This window comes from Malaclemys terrapin, chromosome 2 (genome assembly GCF_027887155.1).
Source record: "Malaclemys terrapin pileata isolate rMalTer1 chromosome 2, rMalTer1.hap1, whole genome shotgun sequence".
Lineage (NCBI taxonomy): Eukaryota > Metazoa > Chordata > Testudines > Emydidae > Malaclemys > Malaclemys terrapin.
This window is the reverse complement of record NC_071506.1, coordinates 227,518,619-227,538,514: the sequence shown is the minus strand read 5'-3', so window position 1 is coordinate 227,538,514 and position 19,896 is coordinate 227,518,619. Positions and strand designations below refer to the sequence as shown.

Genomic DNA, 19,896 nt, shown 5'->3' with positions numbered 1-19,896 from the left:
ATCTCCTTGAAATACATGTACTTACAGTTATCTTGAAGACCACCCAACAACTTTAGATAGTGCAGAAAGCAGCCACCCTCCACCCAAATGGAGTAGGGTGATGCACATATAATCCCTGTGCTCAGATCTCTTCACTGGCTCCCTGTGCACCATTAGGTGCAATTCAAGCTGTTGGTGAAAATCTTTTAAAGCTCTGAACGATCTGAGATGTAGCTGTTTAAAAGCTGCCTCTTGTACTATATGCCATCACAGTGTGCGGTCAGCTCCTTGGTTGGACGTTTCTAGGACTTCCCCAGCGAAGGTCCCCCGCTCATTACCACCCATGTTTGGTACTTGTTTCTTCTTGCAGTCTGTTAGAGTTCAGATCCCTGACAGGGTGGCTGCTAACATTTCTGCCAGCAGCATTATCAGTTTTTATTAGTGCTATCCACTGTGAATAGCTATGTATAACGTGTTGCTAAAAACTGTAAACAAGCTCCTAGCTGTCAGCAATTAGAGCTCTATGTGAGATGCAAATTTTTAACACTCTTTTGTAAAACTGGGCATATTTTTATTCTGTAGTAATGTGTTCTTTCTCTATATCAGATATCTCTTCTTCCAGTCCCATAAAATAAACAGCTTTAATCATTTTATGGACAGCATATATAGTTTCTGACATGATGTTAGTAGGAGATCAAATCTTCTTTTGTACTTTTTGTGCTTTTATTAAATTCTCAGTTCTCAGGAAGCTGTTTTGGGTGCACAAAAGGAATAAGAAAATAGAAATTGGTACTGCTATGGTTCGTTGCAACTACTGTAACTGCTTGTGTGTCTCTGGCCTTGGCTACACTTACCAGGTAGTTCGACGGCTGGAAATCGAAGTTCTGGGTTCGACTTATCGCGTCTAGTCTGGACGCGATAAGTCGAACCCGGAAGTGCTCGCCGTCGACTGCGGTACTCCAGCTCGGCGAGAGGAGTACCGCGGAGTCGACGGGGGAGCCTGCCTGCCGCGTGTGGACCAAGGTAAGTTCGAACTAAGGTACTTCGACTTCAGCTACGTTATTCACGTAGCTGAAGTTGCGTACCTTAGTTCGAATTGGGGGGGGTAGTGTAGACCAAGCCTAAGAGAATTTTTCAAAACGTATATGCCTGAGGAGCGTTCTTCAATTCACAGTACTGGTGTTTTGTTTTGAAAAGGAAACTTAAAACTGATCATGTCTAAATCTCTGTGAAAATATTTGTTTGAAAACTCTCACTCCAGGTAGACATTACCTGTTCTTTATAATGCAGGATTACAGCTGGACAGACATCCGATGTCCCTTTGAAAAGCGCAGAGATGCAGCTTGTGTCTTCTGGGACAATGTAGTTTATATTTTGGGTGGCTCCCAACTCTTCCCTATAAAGCGAATGGACTGCTACAATGTGGTGAAGGATAGCTGGTATTCCAAACTGGGACCTCCAACGCCTCGAGATAGCCTTGCAGCCTGTGCTGCGGAGGGCAAAATTTATACATCTGGTGGTTCAGAAGTGGGTAAGAGACCATCTTTTTTTTAAAAAAAAAAAAAAAACCAAAATACATTAAATGCTTTTTAGTTCCATTACTTCCTTGTTTGAATAGAATCTGTACATGTTGCTTAATACTAAACTATAAAGTTCTTCTGTTCAATATTAGGTCTCTCTTTTCCCAGATGCTGAGAGGTTTTATCAATTTGTATTGCATTTTTAGATGCTATTTTACTGAGTAAAAATGAACAGTCTGTCTTTTATCTGTATCATAAAGAAATTACTACAACTGCCTGGAGTAAATTAGCTGCAAGCAAATACATTTTGGGGGTCAAATTCTGTTCTCTGTTTACTGGTGTAACTCCCAGATAATTCCACTGACTTTTGATTCAGTAATAGCAGAATGTAGCCCAAGATTTTTTGTCACAGCTAATGCAGTACCAAGACATTGCATTTGGGTAGCTAATGTGAATAAGATTTCTGTTAATAGTCTTACTATAATGGGCCTAATAAATATGAAGCCCAAATATCAGCTATCTTAATAATGCCATTTAATGTAACTATATAGTATTTTCAAAAGCTATCCATTTGTACTGGAGGGAAAACCCTACTTAACTGTTCATGGAAAGAAAGATTTCCTATCCCCCAATTTTAGGGGATTATTTGTTGAAAAAAGTTGCTTCTTGCTGGTTTGTTTTTCTCTCGTTCTCTGTTAGTTTCTGCCTCATTAACTGAAGTTAACTTTCTCCTTCAGAAACAGATTTTTGACTGTGTAACAGTGAAAAAGATCCCGTAAACCACAGAGGAAGATAAAACTATTGCCAAGACAAGTGCCTTGGTTCTGATTTCACACTTTAGTATTAGCTCAATTTATTTCAATTGTCTTATGCCTAATTTACACTGATGTAAGTAAGGTCTTCATCAGACCAATTGCTGCAATGTAATGTATGTAGAATCTCACAGATTATTGCTGTGAGAGCTAAAAGCTCTGCAGTCTGCCAAAATAGCTAATGCTGTGACAGTACAATTCAGAGCAAGTCATTTTGAGTTCTGCCTTGCTGCAGAATAAAGCAAGTAGAAGATAAGCACTGATGCTAATGGTTGTTTAACACTGAAATATTACTACCTTGATAAGAAGTTGTGATATTTAGATAGCGTTTGATTTTAAAATACTTCATCAGGTTTGACTTTGCAATTGATAAGGCAACAGTTCATTGCTGCCATCTAGCGTTGTACATATGAAATAACTGTTTTCCCTCTTTCAAATCATTTACTCATCTCATGCTGTGATATTCAGACCTGAGTAAGGCCTAGCCTTCTCTGTCCAAAACAACAGTCCATGAAGGTAGTGTGTCCGAAACTTTGACTGCATAGGCTCTTTTGCCCAGCATCTCGTGAAGTTAATACACCTGTAATAGGAAACTGTTCTAGGATTTATGTGTTTTCAGTTAAATAAGATGTATAGTTCTCCTTTTATCACTATAAATGTTTAAGATATTTAGTTCTCCTCTTACTATTCTATTAGAATTAATCTTGGCAGTGTATTTTAGAATCTTTGACAAACATTGGCCAATTGTCCAGAAGAATATTTTTATTCAAACTGTGACAAACTTTTACCATCCTGTTTAAGATCAAAGTGAATAAGTAACATTTTTACCTGTCTTATGTCTGAAGTTTTTTTCCCTAATCTTCCTATAATACTTAGTTGTAAATTACAGATTTTTCAATAAACTCCTCAACAAGTCAGTAACTTATTGCGTGTTGTTGATTGGCTATGATAAGAGTCTGAAAAACATGGTACCAATTTAATCCAGGTTGAGGATTTCACTGGCTGATTTCTATTTATTCACTGTAGACTATACTTTGGTTAATATGGCCTCTTTCCCCCTTATTGCTTTGGTGGGAGGGCATTTTAGTTTTAACTTGAAAATTTTTGTTAGCTGTTGCAAGTGATGGAACTCTTTTTATTTTATTTGGACAAAAAGAGAGATTCCTTTATATTGTATTGAAAATGTATTCAGAACTGATGTTATATTTAGGATTTTTTTAAATAAAGTTCTATGGCCATTCCTGTTAATGCTAACTTGCACAATTCCCATTAGCGTTAATGTGTGTGTATTTATATAAAGGAAGAATATGCTCCATTCCGTGTGTAGTTTAGCTTTGATTGTTTATTATCCCATGTTGTCCCTGCTAAATGGAACTAAAGTGTGACACAGCCTGTTTCATAATTAGTTAATGTGCAGCTTGGCTAGTCGGATGATAATATGTACAATATACATGTATGTTTCATAGAAGTCTATGCAGGCCTGATGGCCTAGTGAAAATGTAATGCTCTGCCACATGGGTTCCAAGGGTTTGAATCCCTATCTCCCAAGGCAGGCAAGGGTTGGGAGTTCTGCAGAAGTAGCATGCTCAGTCCTGGAGGTAGAGAGGAGGGGGAAATACCTTGCCTTCAGTCGAGTGATGATAGCTGATAGAATGAAGAGTTAAAATGACAGAGTAGCTAGAGGAAACCATATCCAACCTTCTTCAGTTGGGCCTTGATTCAGACAAGCACTTTAGCATCAGCTTAAGTATCATTGAATTACTGTTGTAATCAATAGGACTCTTTCTATTGACTTCAGAAGGAACTGGATTGGGCCTTTCAAGGGAAGGGCACTGATACGGGACCTTTAGAAAGTGAGAGGCACATGCCATCTTGCCACCCCCAGAAAAGAAGTACGATATCAAATGGTAGCTTTGTAGTTAAATGGTCACTAATCACATGGACGTAAGCTACCACATCATTCCAAAAAAGAATACATTGTGACCAGCGTTATGAAGTGAATTAATCAAGCCGTGTATTGTCATGTGAATCCTGTTGATTTGTATGAATTTGTGCAAAGACAATGTACAAGTCTTTATCAATTTGACTGTGGCATTTAAGAGTTCAGCACATTTCAAATAATGAAGCTGACATAAACTATCATTTTATCAATTACATGTAAATGTACTCTCTCATGTTTCTGTTCATTTCTTTTTTTAATCCACCGCCCTGAGCTATCCAAATGACTTTCATTAAATTTTAAAGTACAGATATCAAAACTTATCCCAGGTTTAAGGCCAGCTAGTTTTTAGGGGGGTGGGGTAGAGAGGAACGGGATAGAAAACCACTTTCCCCTTTAACTAATGATTGAAGTATTAACTCAGTATTGTTAGGTTTTTCTTTTCAAATACAACCGCTAAAGTAAATATTACTTTGTTTTCTTGAAGGAAATTCTGCTCTGTATTTATTTGAATGCTATGATACAAGAACAGAAAGCTGGCACACAAAGCCCAGCATGCTGACTCAGCGTTGCAGTCATGGGATGGTGGAGGCAAATGGCCTGATTTACGTATGTGGAGGAAGCTTGGGAAACAATGTTTCTGGAAGGGTCCTGAATTCCTGTGAAGTTTATGATCCAGCAACAGAAACGTATGTACCAATGCTAACGCCCTTTGTCACTGGTAGCTCTTGTGGACTTGCTCGCTTTTCAAATAGCTAAACTATAGCCAACCAGGAAGAATTGTGCAATTACTGAAGAAGGGACAGGAATAGTGAATAGGAATCCAAGATATTTGACTGACTGGCTGCAAACTGGAGGTCTGTGCTTTAGGTAGCTTTCCTCCTCCATACCTTGCCTTTCCCCAATCCCAGAAGATGGGAAAGAAGTGTAAATAAATGACCAAGAACTAGGTGAGTAACTCTTCATTTTTTTTCTTTTTTTCAGGTGGACTGAGCTGTGTCCAATGATAGAAGCCAGGAAGAATCATGGGCTGGTGTTTGTAAAAGACAAAATATTTGCTGTGGGTGGACAAAATGGCTTAGGTATTCAGTTTTGTAATTCTTCAAAATATTGTTTCTGACTGTGTTCTTTATACATACAAGTTATTAATGATTAATAATCATGTTTTATTACAGTAATACCTAAAGACCAACCAGGAATAGGGCCCCATTGTGCTAGACACTGAGCGAGCAAACAGAGTAACAGATTCTCCTTGTCCTGAAGATCTTACAAACTAAATAGACAAGACAGACACAGGGTGGGAGAAAAGATAAAACACACTAGCAGAGTGAAGAATGTGATAGTGGTAAACAGCATACAAGTTCCACAATTTTGGGGGTTGGGGCGGTGGATTTACTTGAGAGGGGATCAACTGGAGGGATCAGGATGGGGCAGGAGAGGATTAGAGGGGTAGGTGTGGAGTGAAGCTAAGGTAAAGAGACTGTGAGGGAGGAAGAAGGTTGAAGCAAACAGCTAATCAGTACTGGACAGAGAAAGTTCATTGCAGTCATGTTCACGCAACTGAAGGACTCTTATGAGCAGATGAGTAAAAGACTGGTTTGCAGTCTTCCATCTAAACTAGTGGATGAGTTATCTTGATAACATGAACGTTAAAATTGGAATTATGCTACTTTGTAACTTGGAAGAACACTTGTTAGTTTGTTTTTGTTAATACATCAAATCACTACAATTATTGATAAAGCTACTTCTACTATTTTTGGAATGTATTGCTTGGTAGCATGGCAATCATGCAAAATAAGAACAGAATATATATCGTATTCCCTTTTTTGAATACTCACACTGTAAAATCTGATCTAGGTCAGAAATTAGGATACAGTCAACCTATCGTTTAGAATTTTGCCTTATGCTTAGTAGAAATCTGGTACCATGCAGTCACATAAAGGTATTATTAAAAGGCTGAAATTGGAATTTAGTCAGGATACAAGGGTAAGCACCCCTCTTATGTGAAAAGAGCTCTGGGATCTGAACAACCTCAGGCTATTAAGGGCCCTCATTATTGCATCATATGTGAAAGATGGCAGCTTCTTCAACAAACCCTCTTCCCTTGTTTTCAATTCCTTTCCTAGCGGTATGTTGGAATTACTGAGTCATTAAGAATAATTAACCTACCTATTTGTTTTGTTCAGCACTCTGTTCCCCCCCTCCCTCCCTCCCAGCTGAGGAAGGTTTCCCTTGCAGCTAGATTGGGAGAATTGCTAAGCTCTCTAGTAGCTTCACTTCTTGAACACTGGCAGTGTCAGAAACTGCATTTTTATGATATTGATCTCCATTTCTTTGCTTTTGGGGTGACAGCAAACACATATTCTCCTCCCTCCACTGTTGCCTCCCTTCTTCCTGCCTCCTTGTATCCTAGATACTTCCCAAACGTTCCTATTTGAAATTGGATCTGGTGGAACTGCCAGTAGTAAGTACTTTGGGGAAGTTTGTTCCCACTGTTAAATGAAACTATTCTAGAACATTTGACAAGAGGGTAACTTCATTACTGTTCATTAAATATTTTTGAGAAGTGGCAACGGTGTGCTTGAGAGAAAGATACAGTCACTCCCCTGAGGAATTTACAGTCTAAAGGATTATTACAAATCAATAATTAAAAAGGGTGAAACTACTTGTTTTGACTGCCCTGAATACATAACATAGGATTTGCTGGGCAGTCTTGGGCAAGTCTCTTGTCCTCTGTTTGTCTCCCCACCTGTAAAACAATAACAATAATACTTACCTACCTCACAGAAGTGATGAAAGTTAATTAGGTAATGTTTCTAAAGTGCTTTGAAGATGAAAATTACTCAGATGCTAAACTTATTATTACTTATTCATGCTAACAACTGGAATATTTTGTTTCAGATTAATGCTAATTAAATGGCAAATTATAAACTGTCCCAAAATATTTACTAACGGTATTCCAACGTAATGGGTAGTTTCCAGTGCAAAGAGGTATATGTAGGTGCATCTTACGTGCACACAATGAGACAATCAGAGTTAGAAACTCCACCCTTTGAGCCTACTAGTTGAACACCCAATTTGAAAACATACACCACTTACCCAGCAAGGCCAAAATATTATTTTGCAGTTGACTTTTTGTTCAGTGAAAATTGGCCTGATTGACTAATTACTTCCTTTCAGTGCAGTCACTGTGGTATAATAACAGTGCCATGGTCATGGATTCCATATCTCTTCAGGTCATAATGTGTTCTTAAAATCCCATGTATCTAAACAGTTAGAATTTGGGACTGGGAATCAATACTCCTCTCTGCCTTGTGGGTGATAGTGTTGTGAGGCACTGTTTGTAAAGTGCTTTTTAAGATTTTTGGATGAGATGCTATACATTCATGTTTGGGGTCTTGTAACTGCTTTTCATCGCTTCCCCTGTCCCAGTCCCTCTTTTGAAAGAAAAAACAACTAATCCCAATTAAAGAACATGTTGCCTTCTAAGAAACGGGGGGGAGGGGGTTGATTTTAATTTAAAAAATAAAATTAGATGTCAAGTTTCAGCCCAGAGTGAAAGTTTTAATGAAGAATCATTAAATAGCAATTTATAATTGGAAATGTTACACAACTGGAACTCCAGCAGCACAAACATTACCCACATGTGTGGTTATGCACACGCTACACAAATATGCGTGTTCTATAAATACTCCCACAGGGAGAAGATGTATGATAGATTAAAGAGCCTTCTACTACTATCGGTCCAAGGCATTTTCTGTGAGATTTTTATGTAAGCGGTGGCAGTGTTCATATTGCTGTTAATTGTTACTTGTTTGATTCATTTCAAGGTGGCCTAGACAACGTGGAATATTATGATATTAAGATGAATGAATGGAAGATGGTGTCACCAATGCCATGGAAGGGTGTAACAGTGAAGTGTGCTGCTGTGGGCTCTATAGTCTATGTCCTGGCTGGCTTTCAGGGTGTGGGCCGATTAGGGCACATCCTTGAATATAATACTGAAACAGACAAGTGGGTAGCCAACTCCAAAGTCCGTGCTTTCCCAGTGACGAGTTGTTTAATCTGTGTTGTTGATACTTGTGGAGCAAATGAAGAGACATTAGAGACATGAAGGCCTCAAGGAGAGGTCAGGACATTTTTCAGAGACTTGGAAAAGATGGCCATTGGTGCTTTGCTTCTGTGTTTTATTGATTCCTGTTAAACTGAATAATCTGAAAAACTGAGATGCAGTCCTCACATTTGTATATACAGTATGTGCCAGTTTAATTTTTACAGTTTGTTTTAAAAGATGGGATGCATTTCAAGATTCCACTAACATAGTTGAGAACACATGACCAGTTCTCTTGAAAATATTTTTTTTTGGGTGGCTTTGCCAAAAAACAGACCACCTCCACCCTCACCCCACACCACTCAACCCAGTTACTTAGAAAATGTTAGTGCATTTGATGTAGTTTAGCCTAAATCTCATCTCATCTTTACTTTACTTAGTTAAGTTACTTAGTTAAGTCATCTTTACTTTACTTTAGTTAAGTGAAAAGCAGACTGTGAAGAGTAACAAAGGGATCTCATAAAACTGGGTGGCTGGGCAATAAAACGGCAGATGAAATTCAGTGTTGATAAATACAAAGTAATGCACATTGGAAAACATAATCTCAGCTATACATATAAAATGATGGGGTCTAAGTGGACTGTTACCACTCAAGAAAGAGCTCCTGGAGTCATTATGGATAGTTCTCTGAAAACATCCACTCAATGTGCAGCAGCAGTCAAAAAAGCTAATAAAATGTTGGGAATCATTAAGAAAGGGATAGATAATAAGACAGAAAATATCATATTGCCTCTATATAAAGCCATGGTTCACCCATATCTTGAATACTCGTGCAGATGTGGTCGCCCCATCTCAAAAAAGATATATTGGAATTGGAAAAGGTTCAGAAAAGGCAACAAAAATGATTAGGAGTATGGAACAGTTTCCATATGAGAAGAGTAATAAGACCTGGAACTCTTCAGCCTGAAAAAAAGATGACTAAGGGGGATATGATAGTCTATATCGGATGTGGAGAAAGTAAATATGGAAATGTTATTTACTCCTCATAATTTCATTTGGTGACCCCTAGTACTTGTGTTAATAGGCAGAGGGTTTAAACAAAAGGAGGTATTTCTTCACACAACACACAGTCAACCTGTGGATGTTGAGGATGTTGTGAAGGCCAAGACTATAACAGGGTTGAAAAAAGAACTAGATAAATTCATGGAGGATAGGTAAGGCTACATGTCTGTCACAGAGATCACGGAAATCATGAATTCCATGACTTCTGCAGCGGCTGGTGCAGCTAGCTCCAGAGCTGCCCAAGCAGATCAGGCAGCCCCTGTGCCAGCTGCACCGGCTGCTGCTGGGGCAGTTTGGGTGTAGGAAAGGGCTCAGGGCTGGGGCAGAGCTTGGGGTGCAGGGCGGCGCTTATCTGGGGGGCGCTCCCTGGAAGCGACTGACACATCCCTGCAGCTCGTAGGTGGAAGGGTCAGGAGGCTCTGCGCGCTGCCCGCGCTCGCAGGTGCTGCCCCCGCAGCTCCCATTGGCTGCGGTTCCCTGCCAATGGGAGCTGCAGAGTCGGAGCTCGTGGTGGGGGCAGCATGGGGAGCCCCTGTGGCCTTCCCTCCCCCATTGGGAGCTACAGGGACATGCAGAGCCGGGTAGGGAGTCTGCCAGCCCCGCCAACACTGCCCTCCCCCAGCACCAGCAGGGGACCCAGGCTGTTCGCCCCCCTCTTCCTTCCCCCTCAGTCTGCGTGGCGCTGCCTACCCCCCCAGCACCAGCAGGGGTCCTGGGACACACACCCCAGCACCCATGGCACCCCCAGACCATGACCACCCCGAGCACCTGCAGCCCCCGAGCCCAAGTTTTTATTAGGGGTACAAGTCGTGGACAGGTCACGGGCTGTGAATTTTTGTTTACTGCCCGTGACCTGTCCATGACTTTTACTAAAAATACTCATGACTAAAACATTGTCTTAAGGATAGGTCCATCAATGACTATTAGCCGGGATGGGCAGGGATGGTGTCCCTAGCCTCTGTTTGCCAGAAGCTGGGAATGCGCAACTGGGGATGGATCACTTGATGATTACCTGTTCTGTTCATTCCCTCTGAAGCACTTGGCATTGGCCACTGTTGGAAGACAGTTTACTGGGCTAGGTGGACCTTGGGTCTGACCCAGTATGGCCATTCTTACGTTCTTATGAAATTTCTACAGCTCAGACACAGAGATTCTCCTGCTACCAAAGGTGAGTGAATATAGCTTGGGTCACAAGCAAAAATGAATTTGCTCATACTGTTCCCTTTCTCATTGATGCACATTGCACAACTACAATTCTACTTATATAACTGTAAGTATCCAGCCTTGCAACACAAGGGGTATAATGGATTAGGAGTGATGTGCCGATAACTTGCACAGCGCCTGTCTGTACTATGGCTGATTTATTCCCATGCTGTTCATACCTCACCTTCATGATCATTTCAGTGTATACTGATTTTAAATATTAGGTCATATGTACATTACAGAAACATTGATGCCTAGATATTTGATTTGGCACTTTGAGGGCCTTATACAAAAAGACCTCTAAATTATCACAGAACTCAGAATCTTGAAGTTTGATTGCATATTTCATTCCTCACAATAATAGTGCTCTGTACTATCAGATTGGGCACTTGGGATCAATTCCCAATCTGTTTTCCCATTCAAATGTGCAGTAAGCACTGTGGAAGCCAACCCATTTGTGAAGATTTGGGGTGGAAAAGTAGTCAATAAGATAGTTATATTGACTTTCTTCCTATTGGAATTGATTGTGTAAAATTCCTTACAATAATTTTATAGAGACTTATAAAGTTGGAAAAGATTTTGAAAAATCTGTGGACTATAAGCATACAGTACTGTAAGTGTATCGAAATCATCAAAAACTTCACTGTAAACATGGCAACAATATAATCTTCCAGTTCCCCCATGCTTCAGTTTACAAGACAAAAAAGCTAAAGTGTTAATGCTTGTCAGCTAACCTCTCATACACTTATCAAAGTCAATACTGTATACACTTTCCCACTTTGAAAAACTACAGACTTGTATGCATTAGTTTGTACTGCTGTGCACATTAGTTCAGTTAGTTCATGAGTTTTCACCCTAATTTTATCAGTTCTATAACCTCCTATCCTTTTCAGACCCATCCCTGCTAGACTATCAAGATAGCAATGACTTTAATTAAAAAAAAATTACATTTTTAATGGATACTCTGCCAAAAGGAAAATGGGATGTCTAAAAGATGCTCTGCTCCAAGTTCTATATAAATTTGGTAAAATCCCAGCTTCCAGATCTCACTAACTTTCAAGTATCTCTGGGGGCTAAAGTATCACATATACTCTCATAGACTGGATTAAATCCTACACTTTCTGGGTTCAACAGGCTGATTTTTATAACTGCTAGTATGTTTGTAAAATTCCAAAGCACATTTCTCTAATTTTATTTTCGATAGGTTGATAATTTTCTTAAACTACCGACAAATTTATAAATACAAAGAATGAAAGGATTTGAACAAATTTGACTGCCGTGTAGCACAGTTAAAAAGCAGCTTCAGTTGGACATTTTGTTGGAACTGCTATACAGTACTTTTGGTTTTAGCCTTTTTGTCTTTTCTAGAAGATCAATCCACCTCTTATTAATCAGTCAATCTCTATAATTTATTGACTTAAACTAGTGTAAAGTAATGAAGATCTTGCTTATGTACTTCATCTGTTAGAGTTTATTTGGGTTTTCTCATGCTATGTAATCTAGCTTGTAGTCTAGAGTATGCTAAACCTGGTTCATTGTCGGAATTATTGGTATCAGTATTTGAACATTACTGAGAGTACAACAAAACTTTTCTTCATAGATAATTCTGTGTATCAAGCACATGTACTGATAAACCTTAAGTATGGCTTCTGTGTTAAGTATCAGAAGCACCCTTTGAAACTTTCTGTTGGAAATGAAACGAATACCTCAGTGAAGTTTGTGGATCAGTAAACATTGTTCAGTAAATGTTTTCTTCAGTACTAACAGTAAAGTGTTAATGCTTGTCTTATCTCACCAAAAACTTAAAAAAACACAATTGTTTGTTACTTAGTATTGTAGTGACAAATCCATATGCCCTACGTAGGCCCTGGCAAGTTTCTGCTCAGTAAAGCAGCTTCTTCTTCAAGTGATTGCTCATGTGCATTCCACAATAGGTGTGTGTGCTCACCACGTGCACTGGTGCAGGAAGTTTTTCCCTTAGCAGTACCCGTAGGGGAGCGCTCCTAGCGACCCCTGGAGTGGCGCCTCTATGGCGCAGTATAAGGGGTGCTGTGTGCTCCCCACATCCTCAGTTCCTTCTTGCCGCCAGTGAAGGTGCATCGGAACTGCTCTGCTCCAGCTTGGCTGTAGCTTTCCTCTTGAACTCTTGTTCATTCATAGTAGTACCTGTAGTTAAAGTAGTTTAGATTAGTGTTAGTTCCATTTAGTGTGCCCGGGTAGGGGCATACCCCGGGCTTTAAGTTGTGCAACACTTGCAGGTGGCCGATGCCAGTGAGTGATCTGCACACGGACTTTTTACACTGGGGGAAACCCATCTCGGTGAGCGCTGCAGGATTTGAAGATCCTTCAAGCCTCGGACCTAGAAGAAAAGGGACATTTGGCTTCAAGACACTCTGATGGAGTCCTAGTTGGGAGTGGACCCCATCTAGACCGGGATAGATGGCACCAGAGGTCCTTATCTCCGAGAGGCTACCGTAGCCCATCCCATTATGGGCATCAATGCCGTTTCCGTTCTTCATCTCGCTCCAAGACCCCACCGTGGCACCACTCCCATAGTCCCAGGCTTCGATCGCCGGCACCTCACCGTCACGCATCCGCCCGTCGGAGCTGATCGCGGAACAGCTGCTACCAGTGGAATTCCCGCTCCTCCATGCCGGGATCACGATCTCGTGGTCAAAACCGTTCCCGATGACGCTGCCACTCCTGGTCCCAGGACAGCGGCAGGTCATATGCCAGCCCGGCCTCCTTTTGTAGTTATCAGTCGATGGGACAGGCTAGGCAGGCTGACCAGCCTGCTCCGCCAGTGTCACAGCTGGTGTCACAGCTCTTTGGCCGGCACCATGGTACCAATGGTCCCTGTAGCCTCAGAGAGACCATCGGCCTCCCTCTCTCAGCCTCCCAGAAAGGAGTCGGTGGGGCGTTCATCTCCAGTTCCGCGCCCAGAGGGCGACCAAGTGGTGGAACCTCTGGTATCGGTGGGTACGCAGAGTACCGCACCCCTATCCTCATCCTCCCTGATGAGGTGATTACAGCCCCTTCTCTACCTGTTCCACAGGAGGACTTTAAGGCCCACCAGCAACTGTTGAAAAGGGTGGCATCGAGCCTCAACCTTCAAGGCGAGGAGGTGGAGGAACCCTCAGACTCCCTCTTCAACGTCCTCTCGGCCTCGGCACCAGGGTGGGGTGGCCCTCCCACTCCACGAAGGGAATTTCAAACGCCCCACGGGGGGAGGGATAGCTCAGTGGTTTGAGCATTGGCCTGCTAAACCCAGGGTTGTGAGTTCAATCCTTGAGGGGGCCACTTGGGGATCTGGGGCAAAATCAGTACTTGGTCCTGCTAGTGAAGGCAGGGGGCTGGACTCGATGACCTTTCAAGGTCCCTTCCAGTTCTAGGAGATGGGATGGGATAAACCCCAGCTTCCTCCTTCCTCCCCCCCCCCATCCTGTACACTCACCCTGCCCCCAACTCCCTGGTGGTCAAGTCGGTCAACCACAGGGAGAGGCAGGGCCAACCAGGCCCTACACCAAAAAATAAGGACTCAAGGCTGGACTTATTCGTGAGACAGGTTTATTCATCCTCGAGTTTCTAGTTAAGGGTGGCAAACTATCAGGACCTCCTGGGTGGTATGAGTTCAATTTGTGGGGCTCTCTGCCCAAATTTGAGGACTCCCTCCAGGAGCATGACAAGAAGGAGTTCAAGGCTCTGGTGGAGGAGGGTACAGAGGCTGCCAAGGCGACCCTGTAGGGAGCGTCGGCTGTCACGGATACGGCTGCAAGGTCTATGGTCTCCACGGTGTCCATGAGGAGGGTGTCATGGCTCCTGCTGTCGGGGCTGTCCAGCGAGGCACAGAACTCCTTGCAGGACCTTCCGTTTGATGGCAAGGCCCTGTTTGCGGAACAGATGGACGTGAAATTGCATGGCCTGAAAGATTCCCGCATGACACTTAAGACACTTGGCCTCTATGTCCCGGCTCCGGCCAGGACCAAGTTTAAGCCTCAGCAGGCTCCCAGCCAGGCCACCCACTCTAAATATGAGCCCCCTTATAAAATGTCACAGCACTATAAGAAATGCCCACAGAGGCAGTCCCGGTTTGCCCCCCACCTGGGCTCTCCCAGGCTGCCGCCTCCACCCCAACCTAACAGTACTCCACCTCACGGTATGGCTGCTCAATAGTTAGGCTGGGGGGAAAGGACTTGCTCAGAAAGTGTTCAGCGCGTCCTCCTGGAAAGCAGACGGCCCCCTACGCGCCGGGCCTACCTGGCAAAGTGGTCTCGGTTTTCCTGATGGGCAGCCAATCGGGGCGTTTCACCCGTGGCTGCTCCGATCCAACTCATTTTAGACTACCTCCTTCACCTTAGAGCCCAAGGCCTAGCGCCCTCATCCATCAAGGGGCACTTGGCAGCCATTTCGGCCTTCCACTCGCCGGTGCAGGGGCACATGGTATTCTCCCATGCTATGACTGACCAATTCCTTAAGGGATTGGATCGTCTCTTCCCATACATTAGGCCCCCAGTCCTGCAGTGGGACCTGAACTTGGTGCTGGCCCGGCTGATGGGTCCCCTGTTTGAGCTGCTAGCTACATCCTCCTGGTCGCACCTCTCGTGGAAGGTAGCCTTCCTGGTGGCGATCATGTCAGCTCGATGGGTCTCGGAGCTCAGGGCCCTGACCTCCGAGCCCATATACACAGTGTTCCGTAATGATAAGGTCCAGCTCCAACTACATCCTTTGTTCCTCCCCAAGGTGGTCTTCACCTACCACATGGGTTAGGACATCTTCCTGCCAGTGCTCTGTCCTAAGCCCCATGTGTCCAGTGAGGAGTGCCGCCTCCACATGCTGGATGTGAGACAGGCTCTTGCCTTTTACTTGGAGCGGACTATGCCGTTCAGGAAGTCCTCGCAGCTGTTCATTGCCTCAGCCGAACGCATGAGAGGCCAGCCAATCTCCACTCAGCGGCTCTCCAACTGGATCACTTTATGTATTCGTACCTGGTATAACCTAGCAGGAGTCCCCCTGCCGCCGATTGTGAGGGCACACTCGACTAGGGTGCAAGCCTCGTCAGCTGCCCTTTTAGCCCATGTTCCCATTCAGGACATTTGTGGGGCTGCCACATGGTCTTCGGTTCACACTTTCACCTTGCATTATGTGATCGTCTCCCAAACCAGGGAGGACACCGGGTTCAGCAGAGCTGTACTCTGTCCCGAGAGTCTGTGAACTCCTACCCACCTCCAACAGATATAGCTTGGAATCACCTGTTGTGGAATGCACATGAGCAATCACTCAAAGAAGAAAAGACGGTTACCTTTTCTGTAACTGGTGTTCTTCAAGATGTGTTGCTCGTGTCCATTCCACATCCCGCCCTCCTACCCCTCTGTCGGAGTTGTCTGGCAAGAAGAGACTGAGGGTCGGGGGAGCGCGCAGCACCCCTTATACCACACCATAGAGGTGCCACTCCTGGGTTCGCTAGGGGCACTCCCCTACGGGTACTGCTAGGGGAAAAACACCAGTGCATGTGGTGAGCACACACACCTGTTGTGGAATGGACATGAGCAACACATCTCGAAGAACACCAGTTACAGAAAAGGTAACTGTCTTTTTCTGCGCTGTAACTCCCAAGATATACACACTGCCAAGCCACTTAGTGTGCAGAAACTGTGCAGTTGTTGCACTTTAAAAAAAAAAAACACCCCAACAAGAGGCGTACAGCTTTCTGTGCCGGGCCTACAGCGCTGCAGTGCCAGTGTAGGCACCGTGGTAATTACAGCACTGCGATTGGCTTCCGGGAGGTGTCCCACAATGCCTGTTCTCACCTTTCTGGTCATCGGTTTGAACTCTACTGCCCTGCCCTCAGGTGATCAACCATCATCCCCGCCCCATAAATTCCTTTGCAAATTTGAAAGTCCCCTTCCGGTTTGCTTGGTGATGGGTGCAGTGCTCTCAGCGCATCTTTCCAGGTGGCCATGCCTGCTCCATGCACCAGGCGATCCCCTGTTTTGAGCAATGCTGAGCTGCTGGACCTCATCAGCATTTGGGTAGAGGAGGCTGTGCAGTCCCAGCTGCGTTCTAGCCATAGGAATTATGATACCTATGGACAGATTTCATGATGCATGACAGAAAGGGACCATGACTGGGACACATTGCAGCATAGGGTAAAAGTGAAGGAACTGCAGAATGCCTACCACAAGGCGTAGGAGGCAAACCGCCGCTCCGGTGCTGCACCCACAAGCTGCTGGTTCTACAAAGAGTTGGACGTGATACTCAGTAGCAACCCCACCTCCACTGCGAAGGCCCCTGTGGATACTTCGTTGGCTTGCATGCCAGTTGAGAGTGGACTGAGCCAGGAGGAGGAAATCTTGGACGAGGAGGGGAGGATGACTCAGAGGCCAGAGATGCATGCAGCCAGGAGCTCTTTTCTACCCTGGAGGAGCCTAGCCAGTCACAGCAGTCGGATCTTGGTGAAGCGCAAACAGGAGAGGAGGCCCCTGGTAAGCGGACCTGATTTTGGGAATTCTTGAAGCGAGTTGTTGGAAAGCAGGCCTGTCTCCTACCGCATGCCTACTCTGAGCGGCGGAACAGGCTGTTGATTGACTCCCTCACTTCACGGGAATCTCCCTCAGAGATCTCCAGAAAACTAGTGGAGATACTGGGCAATCTGCAGCCTCAGGTTCTTTGGCAGAGCTGCTTTGTTTCTTGCCCCATTAATGGTAACTTTCCTGTGCCACTGTGCTGTCACTGTGGGGAGGGGGAGGGGAACCATTGCTGTGCACAGGTGAGCTGCATAAGGGCCAGGGCAGAAGCCGCAGGCTTGGAGAAGGCCCTCCCTTGATTCCCTGCTCACCCTCAGCAGTGAGATATCTTCCATTATGATCACATCCTGTGGAAAGTGTGGGGAGAGGAATGATTATCAGGCCCCTCCTACAGATCTGGCTCTCCCCAAGAGCCACATGCCCAGTGTACAGCAGGATCCGGGAACAGTGATTTACCCTGCCCCTCTGGCTACTCACCATTTTGGGGGTCTTGTGGCTCATGTGTGCTTGCCTGGGGGCAGCCAGTTAGTGACAGGTGTGTAAGTACTGGCTGTGTTTTAAATCACTGAATCAGTGTTGTCTGTGTTGCAAACAATACTGCTTCTGTAAAATGTTTTAAACTTCACAGAGATGACCTTCGGAGTCCAGCCTTCCTCTTTATCAGCAGCAAAACGGCTTCACAGAATTAGAAAGTGGCCAAGAACTAAGGAGGACTTTCTGTGTGAGGTTATGATGCACTCTGCCGCCGAGAAACAGGAATTGAAGGAGTGGTAGGACAGCGAGGAGAACGCGCCACACCAGACTGAAGCCACGGAGCGGCTCTTAAACATTATGGAGCACCAAACGGACACACTCCAAGCGATACTAGCTCTCCAAACCGAGCAGCTGCGTGCCCACCCTCCCCTTCAGCCGCTGTCGTAAAACTCTTTCCCATGTGTCCCATAGACACTGCCAACACACTCATATCAACTTCCTGCCTCCAGTCTCTACTCGCAGCATTCCACTCCTCCCTCCTCACACTCCAGGACTGTGCCCTCAAACTACCCACTGCACTCAATACCCCTCCCTCTGCAGTTTGGCCCTGCTGAAGTACAGTACCCGCTGCATTGTACTCCAAAGGAGAAGGTTGGATATGAGATAAGGTGGGGGAGGGATAGCTCAGTGGTTTGAGCATTGGCCTGCTAAACCCAGGGTTGAGAGTTCAATCGGTGAGGGGGCCATTTAGGGATTTGGGACAAAAATCTGTCTGGGGATTGGTCCTGCTTTGAGCAGGGGGTTGGACTAGATGACCTCCTGAGGTCCTTCCAACCCTGATATTCTATGATCCCTGGACATACACAAATCTTTAACCATCCTGGGACCCCTCCTCCTCCTGGGACCTTCCCTTCCCCTATCCTCCTCCCTGCTGATGTATTTTTTTCATTTGTTGTCTTTTAATAAAAGAATTGTGTTGGTTTGAAGGCAATCTTTATTCTATTAAGTGAAAGCAAAAAGAGCACTGCAAAGCAACATACAATTATGTTAAACCCCCTTATGCATCATGTGCACTAATCACCTCCTAGCATTACAAGCCCTGCAATCCCGAACATAGCAACAACTATTAGTGGCTTTCAGCTTCAAATTGCTGCCTCGAGACATTCCTGATCCTTATGGCCCCCTCACTGTGCCCATCTAATAGCCCTGGTTTCTGGCTGTTCAAACAGCCTCCAGCCACTGAGTCTCTGTGGCCCAGCCCTGACTGAAGCTTTTACCCTTCCCTTCACAAATATTATGGAGCGTACAGCACGTGGCTTATGCATCACAGGTCATTGGGGCAGGACCCAGGGTGCCGTGCGACCCTCTCCACCCTCTCACAAGTCTTAGTGGCAGAAGAGAAAGAGGTGCTCTGTGGGATAGCTGCCCAGAATGCATCGCTCTGAATACCGCTGCAACTGTGAACACGCTATTGTTCAGGCAGCTGATAGTATGAACACACAACAGCCGTTTCCCTTCAGTGCTCTCTGAGCGGCGCTGTAACTGCTGGCGCTGTAACTTAGCCAGTTTAGATGTGCCCTTAGCGATGCAGCTATGAAGCAGGAGTGAGCCTGCAATCAAGATAATTTGATACAGTTTATCTGGCAATTCAAAATATTATTTTGACTTTTTACATAACTTTAAAAAATCCTACATTATCACAAGTTATGTTTGATTAAAATAGAGCTGGCTTAGTAGCTGGATAGGGTAAAAGGCAATTTTTTTAAACAGTGTTCTCTAACTAGTTGAAAGCTACTACTACCTAAATATCACATTTTGCCTAAGTGGCTGTAATTTTCATTGCTTTATATGTGAAAACATTGTTGGAAGGAGAGTGTAATTAATGTTTGGAACATTAGGAGCTAGTTTCCCTTACTCGTATGGGCATGGGGTCAAGGTGGGTCACTGTCTCCCTCTTGGGGGAGGGTTGCAGTGTGAGTCCAGTATGTCTCTTGGGGAGATGCCAGAGTCACAGTCCATCTTGGGGGGAGGGAGGAGGAAGGGAGGGTGATGAGTCATCCCCATATTAGGGACTTTGTTTTATATAGGTAACTACTTACCCCCTCTGCTGCTGAAAAAAAAGGCCTGATTTTTCACATTTGCTATCTGGTCATGCTAGGTAGGATGGGGGTGTCAGTGTGGGTCGCAGTTGCTCTTGGGGAAGGGAGTTGCCAATTTTGGTTGGATATGTTTGTGGAGATTTCATCACATGACAATCTTTAATTGAAGGTTAATCTTTAATTCCTGGAGAATTCAGGCCAATCCCCGAGGGTTGGCAACCCTAAGTGTGGGT

The 19,896-nt window shown here is 44.4% G+C and overlaps 1 protein-coding gene across 2 annotated transcripts in view; it reads left to right on the top strand.

The window, feature by feature from the left end:
• KLHL7 (kelch like family member 7) overlaps positions 1-12,337 on the top strand; it is a 46,275-nt gene extending 33,938 nt beyond the window's left edge. For both annotated transcript variants that reach the window (XM_054020187.1, XM_054020188.1), the window contains 4 exons: positions 1,270-1,510; positions 4,738-4,939; positions 5,235-5,332; positions 8,081-12,337. In XM_054020187.1, the coding sequence (XP_053876162.1) occupies positions 1,270-1,510; positions 4,738-4,939; positions 5,235-5,332; positions 8,081-8,364 (825 nt within the window). In that variant the 3' untranslated portion in view covers positions 8,365-12,337. The remainder of the gene's footprint in view (positions 1-1,269; positions 1,511-4,737; positions 4,940-5,234; positions 5,333-8,080) is intronic.
• The last annotated feature ends 7,559 nt before the right edge of the window (positions 12,338-19,896 follow it).